At 41.8% G+C, this 19,618-nt stretch overlaps 2 protein-coding genes across 4 annotated transcripts in view; one reads left to right on the top strand and one right to left on the bottom strand.

Annotated features, from left to right (window-relative positions):
• Positions 1–19,618, top strand: part of TG (thyroglobulin) — a 174,274-nt gene that overhangs the window by 115,916 nt on the left and 38,740 nt on the right. Inside the window, 1 exon segment of the mRNA XM_040433830.1 lies at positions 16,517–16,680. Within this exon segment, the coding sequence (XP_040289764.1) occupies positions 16,517–16,680 (164 nt within the window).
• SLA (Src like adaptor) overlaps positions 1–19,618 on the bottom strand; it is a 37,778-nt gene that overhangs the window by 5,011 nt on the left and 13,149 nt on the right. For 2 of the 3 annotated variants that reach the window (XR_005779066.1, XM_040432548.1), the window contains exons 2-6: positions 14,376–14,466; positions 14,112–14,214; positions 9,724–9,810; positions 8,876–8,979; positions 7,367–7,498 (exon numbers count right to left, since the gene is read on the bottom strand). Coding sequence is in view for 2 of the 3 variants with exons in the window: in XM_040432548.1 (XP_040288482.1) it covers positions 7,367–7,498; positions 8,876–8,979; positions 9,724–9,810; positions 14,112–14,214; positions 14,376–14,433 (484 nt within the window). In the remaining variant the exon portion in view is untranslated. The remainder of the gene's footprint in view (positions 1–7,366; positions 7,499–8,875; positions 8,980–9,723; positions 9,811–14,111; positions 14,215–14,375; positions 14,467–19,618) is intronic. The other variant, XM_040432549.1, reaches the window with a different exon arrangement.

Below are 19,618 nucleotides of genomic sequence, written 5' to 3'. Positions count from 1 at the left end.
GAGTACAAGGGCTTCTTCGGGGGATCGGCATAACTAGTTTCTTTTCCAGCCATGTGGGTTCTTCCGAGCAGAAGGGAGGGAGTTTCAGGTTCGCAGTATCTTTGCGAAAGGCCGCAAGAGCCAGGAAGGATTGCTTTTGAACCTCCGGTAAGGCCCAATTGTGTCCCATGCCAAGTCCCCAGCCGCAGATACAACGTCCTGCAGTTTGTGATTAGACAACTGACGCCAGACCCCGGAAGGAGTAGTGGATTCAGGGTGAACTAAGTTTTGTAGTAGATGCAGAGGGAGGTGGGGATTGGGGAATCTTAGATCTTTAGATCTATATAGTTTAGCCCACTCAACGAGCATGCCCTTCCAAATGGGGGAGGCAAAGGAATGTGAGGGCGTGCAGTACGGAACCCCCATAGGACGAGAGTGTCCTTATATGTAACTAGGCCACGCTCTAGAGCTGTGCATAGGTTTGGGGAGCTTCGGAAAGAAGAGAAGCACCTATTCAGGTGCGTTGCAGTGTAATACAGGTGGACATCGGGAAGGCCGAAGCCACCAAACCTCTTTTCCCTCGTCAACGTGGAGTAAGCTATCCTAGATGGTTTATTCGTCCAGAGGAAAAGGGAAAATCTCTACGTAGTTCTCTAAAGTACGAAAGCGGGAGCCATATGGGTAATGTCTGCAGCAGGTATAGGAGCTTGGGAACAATGAAGGTCTTGAGATAATTCTTCCTGCCTATCCATGATATGAAAGGAAGTTTAACCGACAATAGATGGGATTTAATTGAGTTAAGCATAGGGGTGTAGTTAAGGCTGTAAAGGTCGTTCAGGTTGCAGAGATGTGAATCCCCAAAAATGTGATGTCCCGAGCAGCCCAGGTGAAGGGGGTGGAGCGTTTAAGCGACGCAACAAGCCGAGGTTTACAGGTGACATTCAGGGCAAGGGATTTGCTATAATTGATTTTAAATTGGAGACCCAACCAATTCTTCAAAAATAGAGTGCAACCGGGGGAAAGATTTCTCCGGGTTGGTGGTCATAATAAGGAGATCGTCTGCAAACGCAGCCGTAAGGTGGGTGTGGGAAGCTTTCTGAGACCTTCAATATCGGATCTTGCCTGATTTTGCACAGGAGAGTTTCCATGACTATCACGAATAACGAGGGGGAGAGAGGGCAACCCTGCCGAGTGCCATTAGTAATGGCAAAGGCGGGTGAAAGAGTGCCGTTGACTTTGACCCTGGCAGAGGGGGCCGAGTATAGAGAGAGAATAGCTGAAATAAGTTGATCAGGAAAGCCAAATTTCGACAAAGCCAGTGACATATACTGCCAGCTCACTCTGTCAAAAGCCTTCTCTGCATCAGTGCTCAGCAGAGCTAGTGGAGTTGAAGTAGTCCGTGCCCAGTTCATAAGATGAAGGAGGCGAACGGTATTCTCATTGCCCTGTCTGCCAGAGACAAAGCCAACTTGTTCCTTGTGAATAACATCCGGGAGAACTTTTTGAATCCGTTGGGCCAGGATCTTAGCCCACCATTTAATGTCCGTATTTAGTAGGGAGATAGGGCGGTAGCTACCACATTGCAACGGGTCTTTATTCTCCTTATGAATAATGGTGATATGGGCTGTGAGTGATTGGGGAGGAAGGTGGCCACCCTCCAAGAGGTAATTACATAAAGAGCTAAAGTGAGGAACTAGAACAGATTTAAAAGTTTTATAATAGGAGATGGTGAAACCATCAGGGCCAGGACTAGTCCGGAGGGATAGTGGCTAGAACTTTAAGGACTTCTGGGCCGGAGATGGGAGCTACTAGTTGGGAGGACTGGTCTGGGGATATGGAGGGAAGCTGAAGGGAGGAAAGGAATTTATTCGAGCCTCCGCGATGGAACAGGGAGATGATCCAGGAGGGGCCGGGAGGTTGTAGAGGTCTTCGTAAAAAGCACAAAATGCTTTGGCTATGTCAGGGGTGGATTTAAGATGATTGCCCGCAGCATCTTTAATTGCTGGGATGAAGGAATCAGAAAATTGTTGTTTAGTTAGCGCCGCCATAAGCTTGTTCCCTCTGTCACCGTGTGCATATGACTTAAAGCGCGCACGTAGAGCAACTTAGCCGAGGTAATGTTTAACATATCTTTTAGTTGAGATCGCGCGACCGAAAGCTCCTCCGCGAGGCTTATCGCTTGGGATTGCTTATGGCTGAGCTCGAGAGTGGATACGGGATAGGAGGGTAGACATGGCCTGGGCTCTTTGTTTTTTAATATGGGAGCCGAGAGCGATAAGCTCTCCACGGATCACCGCTTGTGGGTTTCCCAGATTATAGCAGGTGAGGGAGGGGAGGGACCTGCGGTGTTAGTACTGAAAAACTCCTGGAGGGAGGTGGCTATTTTCAGATGATACCTGGTCCTGGATGATGGTTTCATTGAGACGCCAGTTCCATTCCCGTGTAGGGAGGGTGGACAGCGATACCGTCAGAAAGACGGGGGCATGGTCCGACAACGTGATGCTGCCTATTCGGGTGTTTACAATTTGTTTGACATGTTCAGAGGAGAGAAAGACATAATCCAATCTCTGGTGTGAGGACTTGGCATGGGAGTAGAATGAATAGTCACGACCAGTAGGGTTCAGGGTGCGCCAGGTGTCAATAACACCTAATTTACGCAGAGCCACCCTCAGGCGTCTAAGTGATGAGTGATTGCCGATCTCCCCGAGGAGGAGTCCAGGAATGGGTCTAGAGTCACATTAAAATCTCCCCCAGAATTACCATACCCTGTTTGAATGCAGCAAGCGCAGAGAGGGTCTGAACCAGCCATGCAATTTGTCCCCTATTAGGCGCGTAATATTGGCCAGTGTAACCGGTGTGCCTGCTATAGAGCCCTTCACAAATAAGTACCGGCCATCAGGATCCGAGGAGGAGGCTGTAACCGCAAAGGGCACCTGCTTGTGAATGGCAATACTGACACCCCGGCTAGCAGAGGTCTGCGCACTGTGGAACCACTGAGTGAACTTTTTGGAAGGAAGATTGGGAATCTTACCTGCCCGAAAATGTGTCTCTTGAAAAAAGGCAATCGAGACTTTGTTTTTTGTAGCAAGGAAATCACCGGGATCTTTTGCGCGGCTCGTTCAGGCCCCGACATTAAGGGTTGAGACTACAAGAGAAGCCATTTTAAGTCAGTGGGAAAGCACAAGCAATCAAGGTCTGAGCGAACCAAGCAAGAACATTAGGGTGGGAAAAGAGGACACAAGAGGGGAAACACATGAGGGCAAAAAAGGTAAACAAAACGGCAACCAATTATTCAAAATCACGTAGTGCAATTCTAAGAGCTCCACGGAGCACCTGTGAACCAGAGGATCCTTTCTCATCACGGACTGGTGCTGGGATCCATCAGGCGGGGGGTCTCGTAGAGCTGGAAGAGGCCATGAAAAGGCCATCAGGTAACAGGGAAGTCATGAGGGAAACATTGGCAAACAAATCCCCTATGCAGAAGGGGTGGGAGGGGAGAGGTGAATAAAACTCAGGAAGGTAAGGTCCACAGGGAGGTGAACAAAGGCCTGTATACATCCAGAAAAGCCTTGTCAAAAAACTAGGCGGCCCTGATGTATGTCCTGAACAGCATAACAGAGAAATCTTCAGGAGAACACCGGAACTATGGCCGGCAAAGATGGCAACCTTATAGCAGGGAGGCTTCAGCGATGAGGAGAGCGTCCCGCAGCAGTGGAAGCTTGAAAACCCAGGCTGGATCGGGCTTTCTTCCCGGCCGGTACAAGGGACCAGGTTTCTGCAGTCGGAGGCGAGGGTATAGGTCTCCCTGGTCCGCTGGCATCCAGGACGGGATTTCAATCGGGGCTATACCCAGTGAGACCCAGGCTCCCGGACAAGTCCTGGGGTGTGCGTATGGTAATCTGCCTTCCGTTTTTGATGACGGCCAAGCCAAAGGGGAACAACCAGCGAAACTGGGTCCCAGAGGATCTAAGAGCTTCTAGAAGTGGACGCAGAGTACGTCTTTGTCAGCGTGGAAGGTGCCAGGTCTTGAAAGAACTGCAGCTGCGAGCCTTCATATTCTAGACGGTCTGTCTCTCTACTGGCCTTCAAAAGAGCCGCGGTCCACAAAGCTGAGGATACCGCAGATAACATCTCTCGGAGGATCTGAAGCTTTTGGCTTGGGACGAAGAGCGCGGTGTATGCGTTCAATAACAATATTTGCTGCCCTTTCTGGATTTAAAAGATTCGCAAATATTTCTTTCACGATTTTTTCGAGTGCTTCCGGTGCGAATATTTCAGGGATGCCTCGGATACGGATATTACGTCTGCGGCTGCGATTTCCCTGGTCTTCGATTCGCAGGAGGGCATCGTTAATGAGATCCTTATGCGCACCCAGGGTAGAGCACGTTTCCTCACCAAAGCGAATAATCGCATCTTGTGAATTCTCCAGCGCCGCGACTCTCTGGCCGATGGATCGGAGATCGGTCTTTATTTCAGCTAGGTCCTGCTTCAGGGGAGCCAGAGCAGAGTCCATGATTTCGCGAAGAATCGCTTTTGAAAGATTCGATCCCCGCCTTCTGTTTTTATATTCGGAAGCATCCGAAATACTTCCCGCTTCTGAGCAGTCTTCCACATCGGAGTGGAGTGAGGGAGCCGGCGCCATCTTAGGTCCCTGCAGCGGTGCCCTTGGCAGCTTTCCTCAGAATTGCTCCATGTCAGGCTGTTTGGAGCGGTTCACAGGTGGGTCGATAGATTCCCTGGGGCGATCTCTCCCCGTTTTGCCCATTTTTAGCTTCTGAAAAGTGCTATTTTAGGGGGTTTGTGCCGATTAGGAAGAGGAGCTCAGTCACCAGCAGCCATGCAGCTCAGCGGCCAAACTCCGCCCCATAGTAGTTATATTCTTGTACATAGAGCAGTATTATAGTAGTTATATTATTGTACATAGGAGCAGTATTATAGTAGTTATATTCTTGTACATAGGAGCAGTATTATAGTAGTTATATTCGTACATAGGAGCAGTATTATAGTAGTTATATTCTTGTTCATAGGAGCAGTATTATAGTAGTTATATTCTTGTACATAGGAGGCAGTATTATAGTAGTTATATTCTTGTACATAGGAGCAGTATTATAGTAGTTATATTCTTACATAGGAGCAGTATTATAGTAGTTATATTCTTGTACATAGGGCAGTATTATAGTAGTTATATTCTTGTACATAGGAGCAGTATTATAGTAGTTATATTCTTCTACATAGGATGCAGTATTATAGTAGTTATATTCTTGTACATAGGAGCAGTATTATAGTAGTTATATTCTTGTACATAGGAGCAGTATTATAGTAGTTATATTCTTGTACATAGAAGCAGTATTATAGTAGTTATATTCTTGTATATAGGAGGCAGTATTATAGTAGTTATATTCTTGTATATAGGAGGCAGTATTATAGTAGTTATATTTTTGTACATAGGAGCAGTATTATAGTAGTTATATTCTTGTACATAGGAGGCAGTATTATAGTAGTTATATTCTTGTACTTAGGGGCAGTATTATAGTAGTTATATTCTTGTACATAGGAGGCAGTATTATAGTAGTTATATTCTTGTACATAGGAGCAGTATTATAGTAGTTATATTCTTGTACATAGGAGCAGTATTATAGTAGTTATATTCTTGTACATAGGGGCAGTATTATAGTAGTTATATTCTTGTACATAGGAGGCAGTATTATAGTAGTTATATTCTTGTACATAGGAGGCAGTATTATAGTAGTTATATTCTTGTACATAGGAGCAGTATTATAGTAGTTATATTCTTGTACATAGGAGGCAGTATTATAGTAGTTATATTCTTGTACATAGGAGCAGTATTATAGTAGTTATATTCTTGTACATAGGAGCAGTATTTATAGCAGTTATATTCTTGTAAATAGAAGCAGTATTATAGTAGTTATATTCTTGTACATAGGAGCAGTATTATAGTAGTTATATTTTTGTACATAGGAGCAGTATTATAGTAGTTATATTCTTGTACATAGGAGCAGTATTATAGTAGTTATATTCTTGTACATAGGAGGCAGTATTATAGTAGTTATATTCTTGTACATAGGAGCAGTATTAAAGTAGTTATATTCTTGTCCATAGGAGCAGTATTATAGTAGTTATATTCTTGTACATAGGAGCAGTATTATAGTAGTTATATTCTTGTACATAGGAGGCAGTATTATAGTAGATATATTCTTGTACATAGGAGCAGTATTATAGTAGTTATATTCTTGTACATAGGAGGCAGTATTATAGTAGTTATATTCCTGTACATAGGAGCAGTATTATAGTAGTTATATTCTTGTTCATAGGAGCAGTATTATAGTAGTTATATTCTTGTACATAGGAGGCAGTATTATAGTAGTTATATTCTTGTACATAGGAGCAGTATTATAGTAGATATATTCTTGTACATAGGAGCAGTATTATAGTAGTTATATTCTTGTACATAGGAGGCAGTATTATAGTAGTTATATTCTTGTACATAGGAGGCAGTATTATAGTAGTTATATTCTTGTACATAGGGGCAGTATTATAGTAGTTATATTCTTGTACATAGGAGCAGTATTATAGTAGTTATATTCCTGTACATAGAAGCAGTATTATAGTAGTTATATTCGTGTACATAGGAGGCAGTATTATAGTAGTTATATTCTTGTACATAGGAGCAGTATTATAGTAGTTATATTCTTGTACATAGGAGCAGTATTATAGTAGTTATATTCTTGTACATAGGAGCAGTATTATAGTAGTTATATTCTTGTACATAGAAGCAGTATTATAGTAGTTATATTCTTGTACATAGGAGCAGTATTATAGTAGTTATATTCTTGTACATAGGAGCAGTATTATAGTAGTTATATTCTTGTACATAAGAGCAGTATTATAGTAGTTATATTCTTGTACATAGGAGCAGTATTATAGTAGTTATATTCTTGTACATAGGAGCAGTATTATAGTAGTTATATTCTTGTATATAGGAGCAGTATTATAGTAGTTATATTCTTGTACATAGGAGCAGTATTATAGTAGTTATATTCTTGTACATAGGAGCAGTATTATAGTAGTTATATTCTTGTACATAGGAGCAGTATTATAGTAGTTATATTCTTGTACATAGGAGCAGTATTATAGTAGTTATATTCTTGTACATAGGAGCAGTATTATAGTAGTTATATTCTTGTACATAGGAGCAGTATTATAGTAGTTATATTCTTGTACATAGGAGCAGTATTATAGTAGTTATATTCTTGTACATAGGAGCAGTATTATAGTAGTTATAGTCTTGTACATAGGAGCAGTATTATAGTAATTATATTCTTGTACATAGGAGGCAGTATAGTAATAGTAACTTACTTCTGTTCACCTGAGTAGTGATTTACCAGATGCTCCAGACACTGGAAGGTCAGCCTTGGTGAGATATAATACCAGTTGTTTGGTAAGCGGAAGATTCTATAATGTTTCACTTGTCTGTGTTTGACAGATAATGAATAGGATCCTGTATATAAAAGAAATATAAACTTTCAGTAACAATCTGCAGCTTTGACTGGACATCTCCAGCAGTGCCCTCGGAGTATACAGTATTTCTACAGCAGTGCACATCCAGTAGACATTTTACAGTATCCATGGGTCTTTCACTGCTCTCTACTTAAATAACAGAAATGAAGCTTGCATTTGATTAGCAGCTTGTATCTCTTCCTGCGCCAATCTCTGGAGTCATAGGCATTATCCTTGTGCAGCCTCCGGGGTCTGTCATAGTAACTGGTGTTTAATGACCATGAACTGAGCGTGCCCACCACGTTTTAATTGCACTATTAGGTTCTTCATTCTGGTGCTGGAGAACACGAGTGCAGACAAGAACAGGTCCTTCTGCTGTTTTGAGCCCAGATGCCGGCCGTTGTAGCCAAGCCTTGGTATACGGCAGCCCGTGCCAGCAGTTAGACCAGTGCCTCAGAGCTATCAGTCCAGACATAGCCTGGCACGTGACTTTTTGCTATTTTTGCTGTCGCAGGCAATGACTGTGGTGATGGGAATTTTTTCATGTGGTTTTAAGGGGGAGCACGTTGTCTGTTGTGGTCACCCAGGCCAGACCACCATGTAACTGATGTGAGTCTGCGTAGGACTGGTTTACAATTATGACCGCACACCGCATATTACCATTTACGTGTTTATCTACAAACAAGAGCTGCCGCTCATACATACTATATCCCCCGACTGGACTTAAAGGCTATGTACACCTTCGGGGGCGGCAAGTTTTATTGGTTGCATTTTACTCATTTTGGACTAAAATAATTTTTTTCAATTGGTCTTTATTAGGAATAACAAAGGGTTAACTGTTTGTCTAGCTGTGTGAATGGGATTTTCACTTTCACTTCTGGTCATCTAATAACCCTTATCTGTAAAAATCTAAAATTTTGGTCCCATGTGTCCGCATTGCTGAGAAAAATTAGGTTTTAATATATGCAAATGAGCTTCTAGGAGCAACGGGGGCGTTACCATTACACCTAGAGGCTCTGCTCTCTCTGCAACTGCCGCACCCTCTGTACTGTGATTGGGAGGGCCAGGTGTGATGATGTTTTCACTGCTTCGCCCTGTCAATCAAAGTGCAGAGGACGCGGCAGTTGCAGAGAGAGCAGAGCCTCTAGGTGTTATGGTAACGCCCCCGTTGCTCCTAGAGGCTCATTTGCATATAGCAAAACATCATTCTTCTCAGCAATGCGGACACATATGAAAATGGGACCAACACAGATGTCTTCAGCTGCCAAGCGCACATGTAACAGGTCAGACAGTGTCATAGGGACAAAACTGCTGACAGATGCCCTTTAAAGAACCACAGGTCAATACAACTTTTGCTATGGCGAATCATACATCTTACCTTTTTTTGTTTCACTTTGCCTTATCATGAATGATCCCGTCTTCATTTCTGGCAGCTGCAATAGTTGTTCAGATTTCTCTCTCCCCACTCCTTCAAACAGCCACCTGGACAGTAAAATCAAGAGCTTTACCCCCACAGAACATACTGTGCATCATGTTCAAAGCCCGTCTGATGTCTCCCTGTGCTGCTCCCTCTCCCAGCACGCATCTCACACACATGCAGCTGCATCCCCCTCCACTCCCTCCTCCCACATTATCCCTTTGTTATGTTGAGGGGTTTCTGAACTTTTTGAGAAAAGCTGAAGGTAGGAAAGGAGAACCGCAGGCTACTGGATGGTGAGGAATATAATACTTTTCCCAAATAAGCCATGTTATAGGCGGCTGCACTACTGATTAATACGAGCCATGACATTATCATACCGTGCTAGGCTCCCTTACTGAGAAAAATTAAGTTTTAATATATGCAAATGAGTCTCTGGGAGCAACAGGGGCGTTACCGTTACACCTAGAGGCTCTGCTCTCTCTGCAACTGCCGTGCCATCTGAACTTTGATTGACAGGACCAGGTGTGACAATTACTTTGCCTGGTCCTGTCAATCAAAGTGCAGAGGGCGTGGCAGTTCAGAAAGCTGAGCCTCTAGGTGTAATGGTAACGCCCCCGTTGCTCCTAGAGACTCATTTGCATATAATAAAACATCCGTTTTCTCAGCAATGAGGGCACATAGGAACATGGGACCAACACAGACGCCTTCAGCTCCCAAGTGCACCTGTAACAGGTCAGCCAGTGTCATAGGGACAAAACTGCTGACAGATGCCCTTTAAGAGTTCTTCTAATCGGCCTTGGACTCACCCATGAAAGACTTTTGCCACACACTTTGCTGGTATATAGTTTTCGCGACCTGTTTTAAGGGATACAACTCTCCACCATCCTCCCTCGCTGAAATGGCAAGAAAATACATTTTAGGCCAAAGAGTCTTAAAAGTTTTCCATAGTTTTTTAAGAAGAACATGCTGTACGGCCGAATGCGTGTATTTTATAATATACGTTATACACAATATAGACCGCAGACCTGCAGCCTGCACAGAAAAGAGGCGTCAAATCGGACCACCTAGGATAGAAGGACCTGGTGTTTGTTTCCTCCTCCATCCACTTTCCTTGACCTACCTACGTGCCGATTCCTCACCCCAATGGCCTTCTTCAGGACAGGGGAGTCCACCGTAAGGGCTCTCACAATGGCGTAGCGACCAAACAGAGCTGAGCTTCCTCTCTCTAAGGGCCCCATGGTAGCCGAATGGGCTGCCTCTATAGTATGTGGCCCACCACCACAGCCAATCAAGTCTGAACTTCCTCCTTCATGGGTTCTCTCTAAATTTCATAGTGGCGCCATCCGTGGGAATATTTCGGTACTGCATGGACTCTGCTATGTCTTCACTGTATGTGAGCACTATGTACGGTTTATGGTCAATATATAGCAATATTTCTCTGCAGATAATCGAGGAGCTCTTCACATGTGTTGTCACAGACATTTACCCTGCTCGATATGGACTCGAGTTACAATGGTTTCGACCTATAATGGAACCAATTAATATCATAACTTGCAGGACCCCTGTATACAGCAGCTTCGGTGCACTGCACGTCTCAGCATCAGATTTGCATTTACCACTTTTGAGGCTTTTAGTTTACCAAGCACAGCGCCGTGCATTGTATAGTGGCTGAGTTTGGTATTGCAGCTCAGTCCCATTCACTTCAATGGGACTGAGTTGCAAAAAGGCCATGTGACCGATGAATATGATGTCACTGGACTAGGAAGTTACCAGAGCGCTGTGGTTTTTTCAAACAGCTGATTGTCGGGGGCTCCGGGTGTCGGACCCCTACCGATCAGATATCGATGACTTATCCTTAGAATTGGTAATCAATATTCTACTCCTGGAAAACCACTTTAAAGGCTATGCATACCTTTTGGGGGCAATTTTTTTTATTATTATTGTATTGTACTTATTTTGAGCTAAAAATATTTTTTTTCATTTGGTCTTTATTAACAATATGGAACCTTTTTTTATGTATCTTTTTATGTACATCGCTGACATGCTCTAGCTGCCTGTGGATTTTTGGTCTTTTCCGTCATCTGAGGAGCAGACAGGCTCCTTATCTCTGCTCTCTGACATTATACACACTCATTATAGCTCGGCTCTTAACTTACGGATAGGAATGTGGCTTAAATAAGTGTTAGACAGCTAGAAAAACTGTTAACCCTTTGTGACAGAATGACTCAATATTTTTAATGAAGGCCAAATGAAAATATGATTTTTAGCCAAAAATAATTTAAAAGCAATAATAAAAAATATGCCTCTTTAAGGAACTGAAGTAGAGCTGCCTCCTCTCCTGACATCTTTGTTTAGTTAATACTTGTATTCTCCATGAAATTCTTCTCCATGGATTCTGGAGCATCTTTTCTTAGATCTCTGTGTTCTTTTGTTCCTCCCCGACTGCTACTAGAAATTTATGAATAAAGTGACATCTGGGTGCTACCAGTTAGTCTTTCCCTCAGCATAGTCTGATACTGTCCAATCAGTGCGTGTAATGCCAGACTGAGTAGAAACTCGCCCATCTGGCCAGGTGGAATTGTAACACTCAGTGGTCAATTTATTCATACTTTTCTAAGAGGAATAACAGAGGAATGATGCAACACAGATTGATAAGAATCAGATGCTCTGGAATTGTTTTTACATGAGGAATACAGGTTTTTACTAAAGCAGACATGCCAGGAGAGGTCACGGGTCCTATTTAAGTTTGCAAGAGGACTAATTTAAACAGTTAGGTCCATATATATTTGGACACTGACACAAATTTTGTTTTTATTACCTGTTTGCTAAAACCTATTCAAGTTATAGTTATATAAAGGACTTGGACATAAAGTACAGACTTTTAGCTTTCATTTGAGGGTATCCACATTAAAATTCGATGAAGGGTTTAGGAGTTTCAGCTCCATTACATGGGGCACCCAGTTTTTAAAGGGACCAAAAGTAATTGGACAATTGACTCAAAGGCTGTTCCATGGGCAGGTGTGGCCAATTCCTTTATTATTTCAGTCTCAATTAAGCACATAAAAGGCCTGGAGTTGATTTGAGGTGCGGTGCTTGCATTTTGAAGATTTTGCTGAGAAGTAAACATGCGGTCAAAGGAGCTCTCCATGCCGGTGAAACAAGCCATCCTTCATCTGTGAAAACAGAAAAAACCTATCCAAGAAATTGCTCCACTATTAGGAGCGGCAAAATCTACAGTTTGGTAAATCCTGAGAAAGAAAGAAAGCACTGGTGACCTCAACAACGCAAAAAGACCTGGACGCCCACAGAAGACAACAGTGGTGGATGATCACAGAATAATTACCATGAAAGAAGCCCCTTCACAACAGCCGACCAAGTGACCAACACTCTCCAGGATGTAGGCGTATCAATATCCAAATCTACCATAAAGAGAAGACGGCATGGACGCAGCCACTCATCAGCCTCAAGAATAAGAAGGCTAGATTGGACTTTGGTAAAAAACATCTTAAAAACCAGCACACTTCTGGAAGAACATTCTTTGGACAGATGAAACCAAGTTCAACCTCTACCAGAATGATGGAAAGAAAAAAGTATGGCGAAGGCACGGTACAGCTCATGATCCAAAGCATACCACATCATCTGTAGAACACGGCGGAGGCAGTGTGATGGCTCGGGCATGCATGGCTGCCAGTGGCCCCGGGGCCCTAGTGTTTATTGATGATGTGCCACAGGACAGAAGCAGCCGGGTGAATTCTGGGGTTTTCAGAGACATACTGTGCGCTCAGATCCAGCCAAACTGGTCGGTGTTTCATAATACAGATGGACAATGACCCAAAACATAAAGCCAAAGCAACGCAGGAGTTTATTAAAGCAAAGAAGTGGAATATTCTTGAATGGCCGAGTCAGTCACCGGATCTGAACCCAATAGAGCATTTCACTTGTTAAAGACTAAACTTCAGACAGAAAGGCCACAAACAAACAGCAACTGAAAACCGCGGCAGTAAAGGCCGGGCATTAAGAAGGAGGAAACACAGCGTCTGGTGATGTCCATGAGCTCAAGACTTCAGGCAGTCATTGCCAACAAAGGGTTTTCAACCAATTATTAGAAATTAACATTTTATTTACAATTATTTAATTTGTCCAATGACTTTTGAGCCCCTGAAATGAAGGGATTGAGTTTACAAAATGCTTTAGTTCCTCACATTTTTATGCAATCATTTTGTTCACCCACTGAATTAAAGATGAAAGTCTGAAGTTCAACTGCATCTGAAGTGCTCTGTTCAAAATCCATTGTGTACAGAACAAAGATTAGAAAAATGTTTTATCTGTCCAAATATATATGGAGCTAACTGTATATATATCATAATTTAAAGCATTACAATACTGATGATTCTACTGATACTACTAGTGGAGAAATAATATAATATAATTTACAGCTACTACTAATACTAATAATAATTACTACTTCTAAGAAAAAATTACTACTGGCAAGAGTATTAATAATAATGATTACTACTACTACTACTACTAATGATTACTACTACTCCAAACAAAAACTATTACTATTGCTGATAAGAATATTGCTACAAAACAATAATTCTGATAATAATAATAATTATTAAAGTTTCGAGTTTGTCACACACAGCAGGCTGGTGTCACACAGTATTTTTTCAGTGTTTTTGTGGCGTTTTGGTGCTTTTCTTTTTTGCTAGTACTTTGCCTTGTCTTTTGGCAGATGTTACACGGAGGTCTATGGGAAATATTAAACGCAGGACAAACAAGCGTTTTATTTTTTTTTACCCTTGAGGTGAAGTTTGGGTCACATTTCAGTAGCATTATACACTGCTTGCTTCCAGGGGTTACGACCGCCCTACAATCCTGCAGCGGTGGCCGTAATTGCACACTATAGGAAAAAGCAGCAGGACTGTGGGAGTGCACGTAGGGACACATGCGCAGCAGCTCCCCTCGCGGGCCACCTCGGATCTGCGCTGCTGCGGTGGTCGCGCCTTGTATAATGTGATGGAAAAATGAATCCAGCCAGCAAAGGAAACAATATGGACAATCACAATACATTAGTAAGTGGCTCGCATTAACTTTCTCTACATGATGAATGCCACTTACTGAGGGAGACAACCCCTTTAAGGAACTGCTATGAACACGACTACTAATAACGAAAAGATTAATCGTAACTTACTCTGAAATGACCCGAAGCTTCTCTCCGAAGTAAAATATCGGCTCGCTGATATCAGGCGGGGGGTAGTCGTAAAGAACGGCCAAAAAATCACTTTCTGCCCCTGCTGATGATAGAAATAATCAGTTGCCGCTAATTGTGACGGAGGCGGAGCTGTGACAACACCCATTCATATGCAGCAGAAAATCGCAGCAGCAGTAAAGCGAGCAGCGACTAATGGAGTGATGTATTATAGGTGGAGTAGTCTTCATAGTCGTAGGCGCTCACCTGTCTGAATGTCCGTGATTTTGTCTGGTGGAGCGGAGTTCCTCATCATGTTCCCCATTTTACGGATGATTGACGGTTATTGATCCTGGTCCTATGACACAATGTAGTAAAGAGTTACCCTAAGAGCCGGTGCCTTCCATCCTCACTGACATAATGAGCGCGGCCGCACGGTTTTATGCTGCACCGTGTAATGTTTTCATCACAGGTATTGTTGTAAATCTGAGCGCACACTCATGAGAGCGCCCACTCACAGGACTGACGACTGTATGCACCGACAGTGATTTATACACCAGGTCGGCTTTACACTGTGTATTACTCAGGGTGGTGTCTTGTTACTGCTGCTCCTCCCTTATAAAGTAACGATAACGATACCATACGGTGCATAATTATAAGCGCCAACGGTGTTCAGATAGCGCCGCCATACTGCATGCTGGCCAATACCCACACTGATAAAATGCTCATATTGACAATGCCGTCCCCACCATACACTGTAAAAATAATATACTGTACAGTGCCACACATAGCCACGTGCTGACATCATACCGATACATGTACGCTGGTGACCAAACATAACATAAGTACTATAAACTATATAATACTGCTTTCCCAGGCCACTGGAGGTACCTACATTACAAGTCGTGATAGAGCACCCGTGGCCTGACTGTATGCCTTTGTATGTCTCTAGTATCATTTAGAGACACACATTTCCGTTTATACCGCAAAAAAAAACTAACGTATGACGTATTGCAGACAGAATCTCTTTATACCTGACGGAAACACCATATGACGGTAGAAGGAGTGCATGGGGCTTCATAATCTAGAACCCTAGGGGCTCTATGTCTCCCGTATTCCACGCGCAACCCCACCGAGGGTTAATGAGGCTCTAGGATCAAACGTACATGGTGATACTCTGTTGCCTCAGTTCTATCATCAGGTTGTTTATTGTGTCTCTTTCATTTTTATTTATTTATTTATTTTTTAATTCTATTGAATTCTTTTTTTTTTTGAGGATGCGGAGGCTACGCTGCATTACTATCAGTTCATGTCAATCCTAAATAATATTAGTGTTTATTATATATTCATATTAATTGATACATTGTATCTGACTTCTTACATGGTGACCTGTTAGTCAGCGCTAATATTGTGCAAACAAACATGTATCCCTTTTTGACCCAAGTCCTTCTTTTTGACCCAAGTCCTTCTTTTTGACCCAAGTCCCTCTTTGCTCCTTTTTGAATCTGAGGTATAGATTTGCATTATTACATTCACAATATTGACCCATAAAGTGTTTCTCTGGTTTCTCCTCTTTTTATATTTGAACCCACTTTGTATATGTTTCCATTGTTTGATGCAGTTGGGATTTTAGCCATTTTTAGATTCAGATTATTTTTGCTCCATTTCCTAATAAAGTGTATGGATCGATGTATAGGAAAAAAGATTTTTCACACAATGGTCCAAAGAGTTGGGAGGTATGGGCTTACGGTATAGTGCACCATGCTGGCACCATTATTTTAAATGGCAGCATTACAACCCCCATGGTCAGGGCAGGAGAGGTGGTATTGCTCAGGGGCCCAGTAAAATAAAAAAGCCCGTCAGCCTAGTCGTCATCCTATGGGACCTACACAACGTATGCATACTTTTTCCCTAGGTTATCAATATCAGATTGCAGGGAATCCAACCCCCAGCATCCGCTGACTAAAGGGGTGGATTCAGTCTGGCGGGCGATGCTTCCCCTTCATTATTTTTCAGGCACAGTTTAGTCAGGGCAATGCCTGGTACAGCAGCTCCTTGCAAGTCAATCGCCTTTATGTGAACGGGACTGAGCTGTAATACCAGGCACAGTCACTACACAATGTATGGCGCTGTACCTGGTAAACAGTGAAAAGGGAAGTCACAACTGAAAAAAAGTACATCACGGGGTCCAAAATAATATTAGGGAAGATGTAGTCAACTTCTTACAGTGCAAAGCAGGGCCGGGGCCATGCAATGCACACAGTGTATCTATACATTGCATGCATGCTGCATATGGTCCAGCGCAATTACTCCATTATCTTCTCACTCTTGCAATCAGTACAGAGCAAAATGACAACTCCCCCCAACATCATTCCAGCCTACGATGAAACGTATCTCTTTCTTGGTAGCTGTGAGCTCAGGGTCTGTGATGATGAGAGTTGGCATCTTTGCTCGAATAGAGAAGTTGGTCAGTCGCGGTTTGCGGAAGTTTCCATCCATCAGCGTTCACAAACGGAAACCGCCAGATTTGCAGATAAGAGGGCAATGTTCGAGGAGTGGTTCAGTTCTGACTGTAAGCTGGGGTCCTGCTGCTGCGAAGACTTTGGATCAGTTATAGGCAAGGGGTCTATCCCTGAAGCATTGTATGGTCTTCACTGAAAAGAATGAGGCGCCACATGCCTCATACCTCCTGGAAAGTACGTTACTCCTAATGACAGTCTTTCTTTCCTCGGTGCATGATTAGCAGCAGCCAACAGTAAACTATGAACTGAGATATTCCTATATTGAGAAGTGAGAGAGAAGGTGCTTCCTTCTTTTAGGGGGTAGCGGGGTTTGTTGGGGGTGTTACTGTATTTTTCTTTCCACTACTAAAGAGTAGAGGGTGATTGAAGAGCGATGTGAATTTTATGTAGATGTAAGAGTGTTTCCATGGAAGCCACCATTGTCTTGTATGCCCATGTTATAGCGGCATGGTCTATACCACTATATACAAGATATAATTATATACAGAAGATACCCAGGTTATACCGGCATTCTCCATATCACTATACACAAGAAGATGTATAACTTATACCAGCTGTACATATATAATTATATACAGGAGATGCCCGGGTTATACCGGCATGCTCCATATCACTATATACAAGAAGGTGTATAACTTATACCAGCTGTACATATATAATTATATACAGGAGATACCCAGGTTATACCAGCATGCTCCATATCACTATATACAAGAAGGTGTATAACTTATACCAGCTGTACATATATAATTATATACAGGAGATACCCAGGTTATACCAGCATGCTGCATATCACTATACACAAGAAGATGTATAACTTATACCAGCTGTACATATATAATTATATACAGGAGATGCCCGGGTTATACCGGCATGCTCCATATCACTATATACAAGAAGGTGTATAACTTATACCAGCTGTACATATAGTGATATGGAGCATGCCCGGGTTATACCGGCATGCTCCATATCACTATATACAAGAAGGTGTATAACTTATACCAGCTGTACATATATAATTATATACAGGAGATACCCAGGTTATACCAGCATGCTGCATATCACTATATACAAGAAGATGTATAACTTATACCAGCTGTACATATATAATTATATACAGGAGATACCCAGGTTATACCAGCATGGTCCATATCACTATATACAAGAAGATGTATAACTTATACCAGCTGTACATATATAATTATATACAGGAGATACCCAGGTTATACCAGCATGCTCCATATCACTATATACAAGAAGGTGTATAACTTATACCAGCTGTACATATATAATTATATACAGGAGATACCTAGGTTATACCAGCATGGTCCATATCACTATATACAGGAGATGTATAACTTATACCAGCTGTACATATATATAATTATATACAGGAGATACCCAGGTTATACCAGCATGCTCCATATCACTGTATACAGAAGATGTATAACTTATACCAGCTGTACATATATAATTATATACAGGAGATGCCCAGGTTATACCGGCATGGTCCATATCACTATATACAAGAAGGTGTATAACTTATACCAGCTGTACATATATATAATTATATACAGGAGATACCCAGGTTATACCAGCATGCTCCATATCACTGTATACAGAAGATGTATAACTTATACCAGCTGTACATATATAATTATATACAGGAGATGCCCAGGTTATACCAGCATGGTCCATATCACTATATACAAGAAGGTGTATAACTTATACCAGCTGTACATATATAATTATATACAGGAGATACCCAGGTTATACCAGCATGCTCCATATCACTGTATACAGAAGATGTATAACTTATACCAGCTGTACATATATAATTATATACAGGAGATGCCCAGGTTATACCGGCATGGTCCATATCACTATATACAAGAAGATGAATAACTTATACCAGCTGTACATATATAATTATATACAGGAGATGCCCAGGTTATACCAGCATGCTCCATATCACTATATACAAGAAGATGTATAACGTATACCAGCTGTACATATATAATTATATACAGGAGATACCCAGGTTATACCAGCATGGTCCATATCACTATATACAAGAAGATGAATAACTTATACCAGCTGTACATATATAATTATATACAGGAGATGCCCAGGTTATACCGGCATTCTCCATATCACTATATACAAGAAGATGTATAACTTATACCAGCTGTGCATATATAATATACAGGAGATACCCAGGTTATACCAGCATGGTCCATATCACTATATACAAGAAGATGTATAACTTATACCAGCTGTACATATATAATTATATACAGGAGATGCCCAGGTTATACCAGCATGCTCCATATCACTATATAGAAGAAGATGTATAACTTATACCAGCTGTACATATATAATTATATACATGAGATGCCTAGGTTATACCAGCATGGTCCATATCACTATATACAAGAAGATGTATAACATATACCAGCTGTACATATATAATTATATACAGGAGATACCCAGGTTATACCAGCATGGTCCATATCACTATATACAGGAAGATGTATAACTTATACCAGCTGTACATATATAATTATATACAGGAGATACCCAGGTTATACCAGCATGGTCCATATCACTATATACAGGACAATGTATAACTTATACCAGCTGTACATATATAATTATATACAGGAGATGCCCAGGTTATACCAGCATGGTCCATATCACTGTATACAAGAAGATGTATAACATATAAGATGTACATATATTTATAAAATAGAGAAGTTGGCCAAGACATGGACACTTCCGTTGACCTAATATCGCACTTCAGCAGAACACAGCAGGACTGTGAAAAATAAAAAGTTGCACAAAATGTTCCAATCTATTGTAAAGAACATTTTACTGTATTTTTACTTTTTTTTTTTTGCATAAATTTGGGGGTAGTAAAGGAAGTCACGTGACAGACGAGAACCATGTATAAAGTCCCTGTGCCATTCTTCAAGAAGTCCATTTGTG

This window comes from Bufo bufo, chromosome 5, assembly GCF_905171765.1.
Source record: "Bufo bufo chromosome 5, aBufBuf1.1, whole genome shotgun sequence".
In the NCBI taxonomy this organism is placed as follows: Eukaryota; Metazoa; Chordata; class Amphibia; order Anura; family Bufonidae; genus Bufo; species Bufo bufo.
The sequence above is the reverse complement of the archived record's forward strand: the minus strand, read 5'-3'. Positions and strand labels throughout refer to the sequence as shown.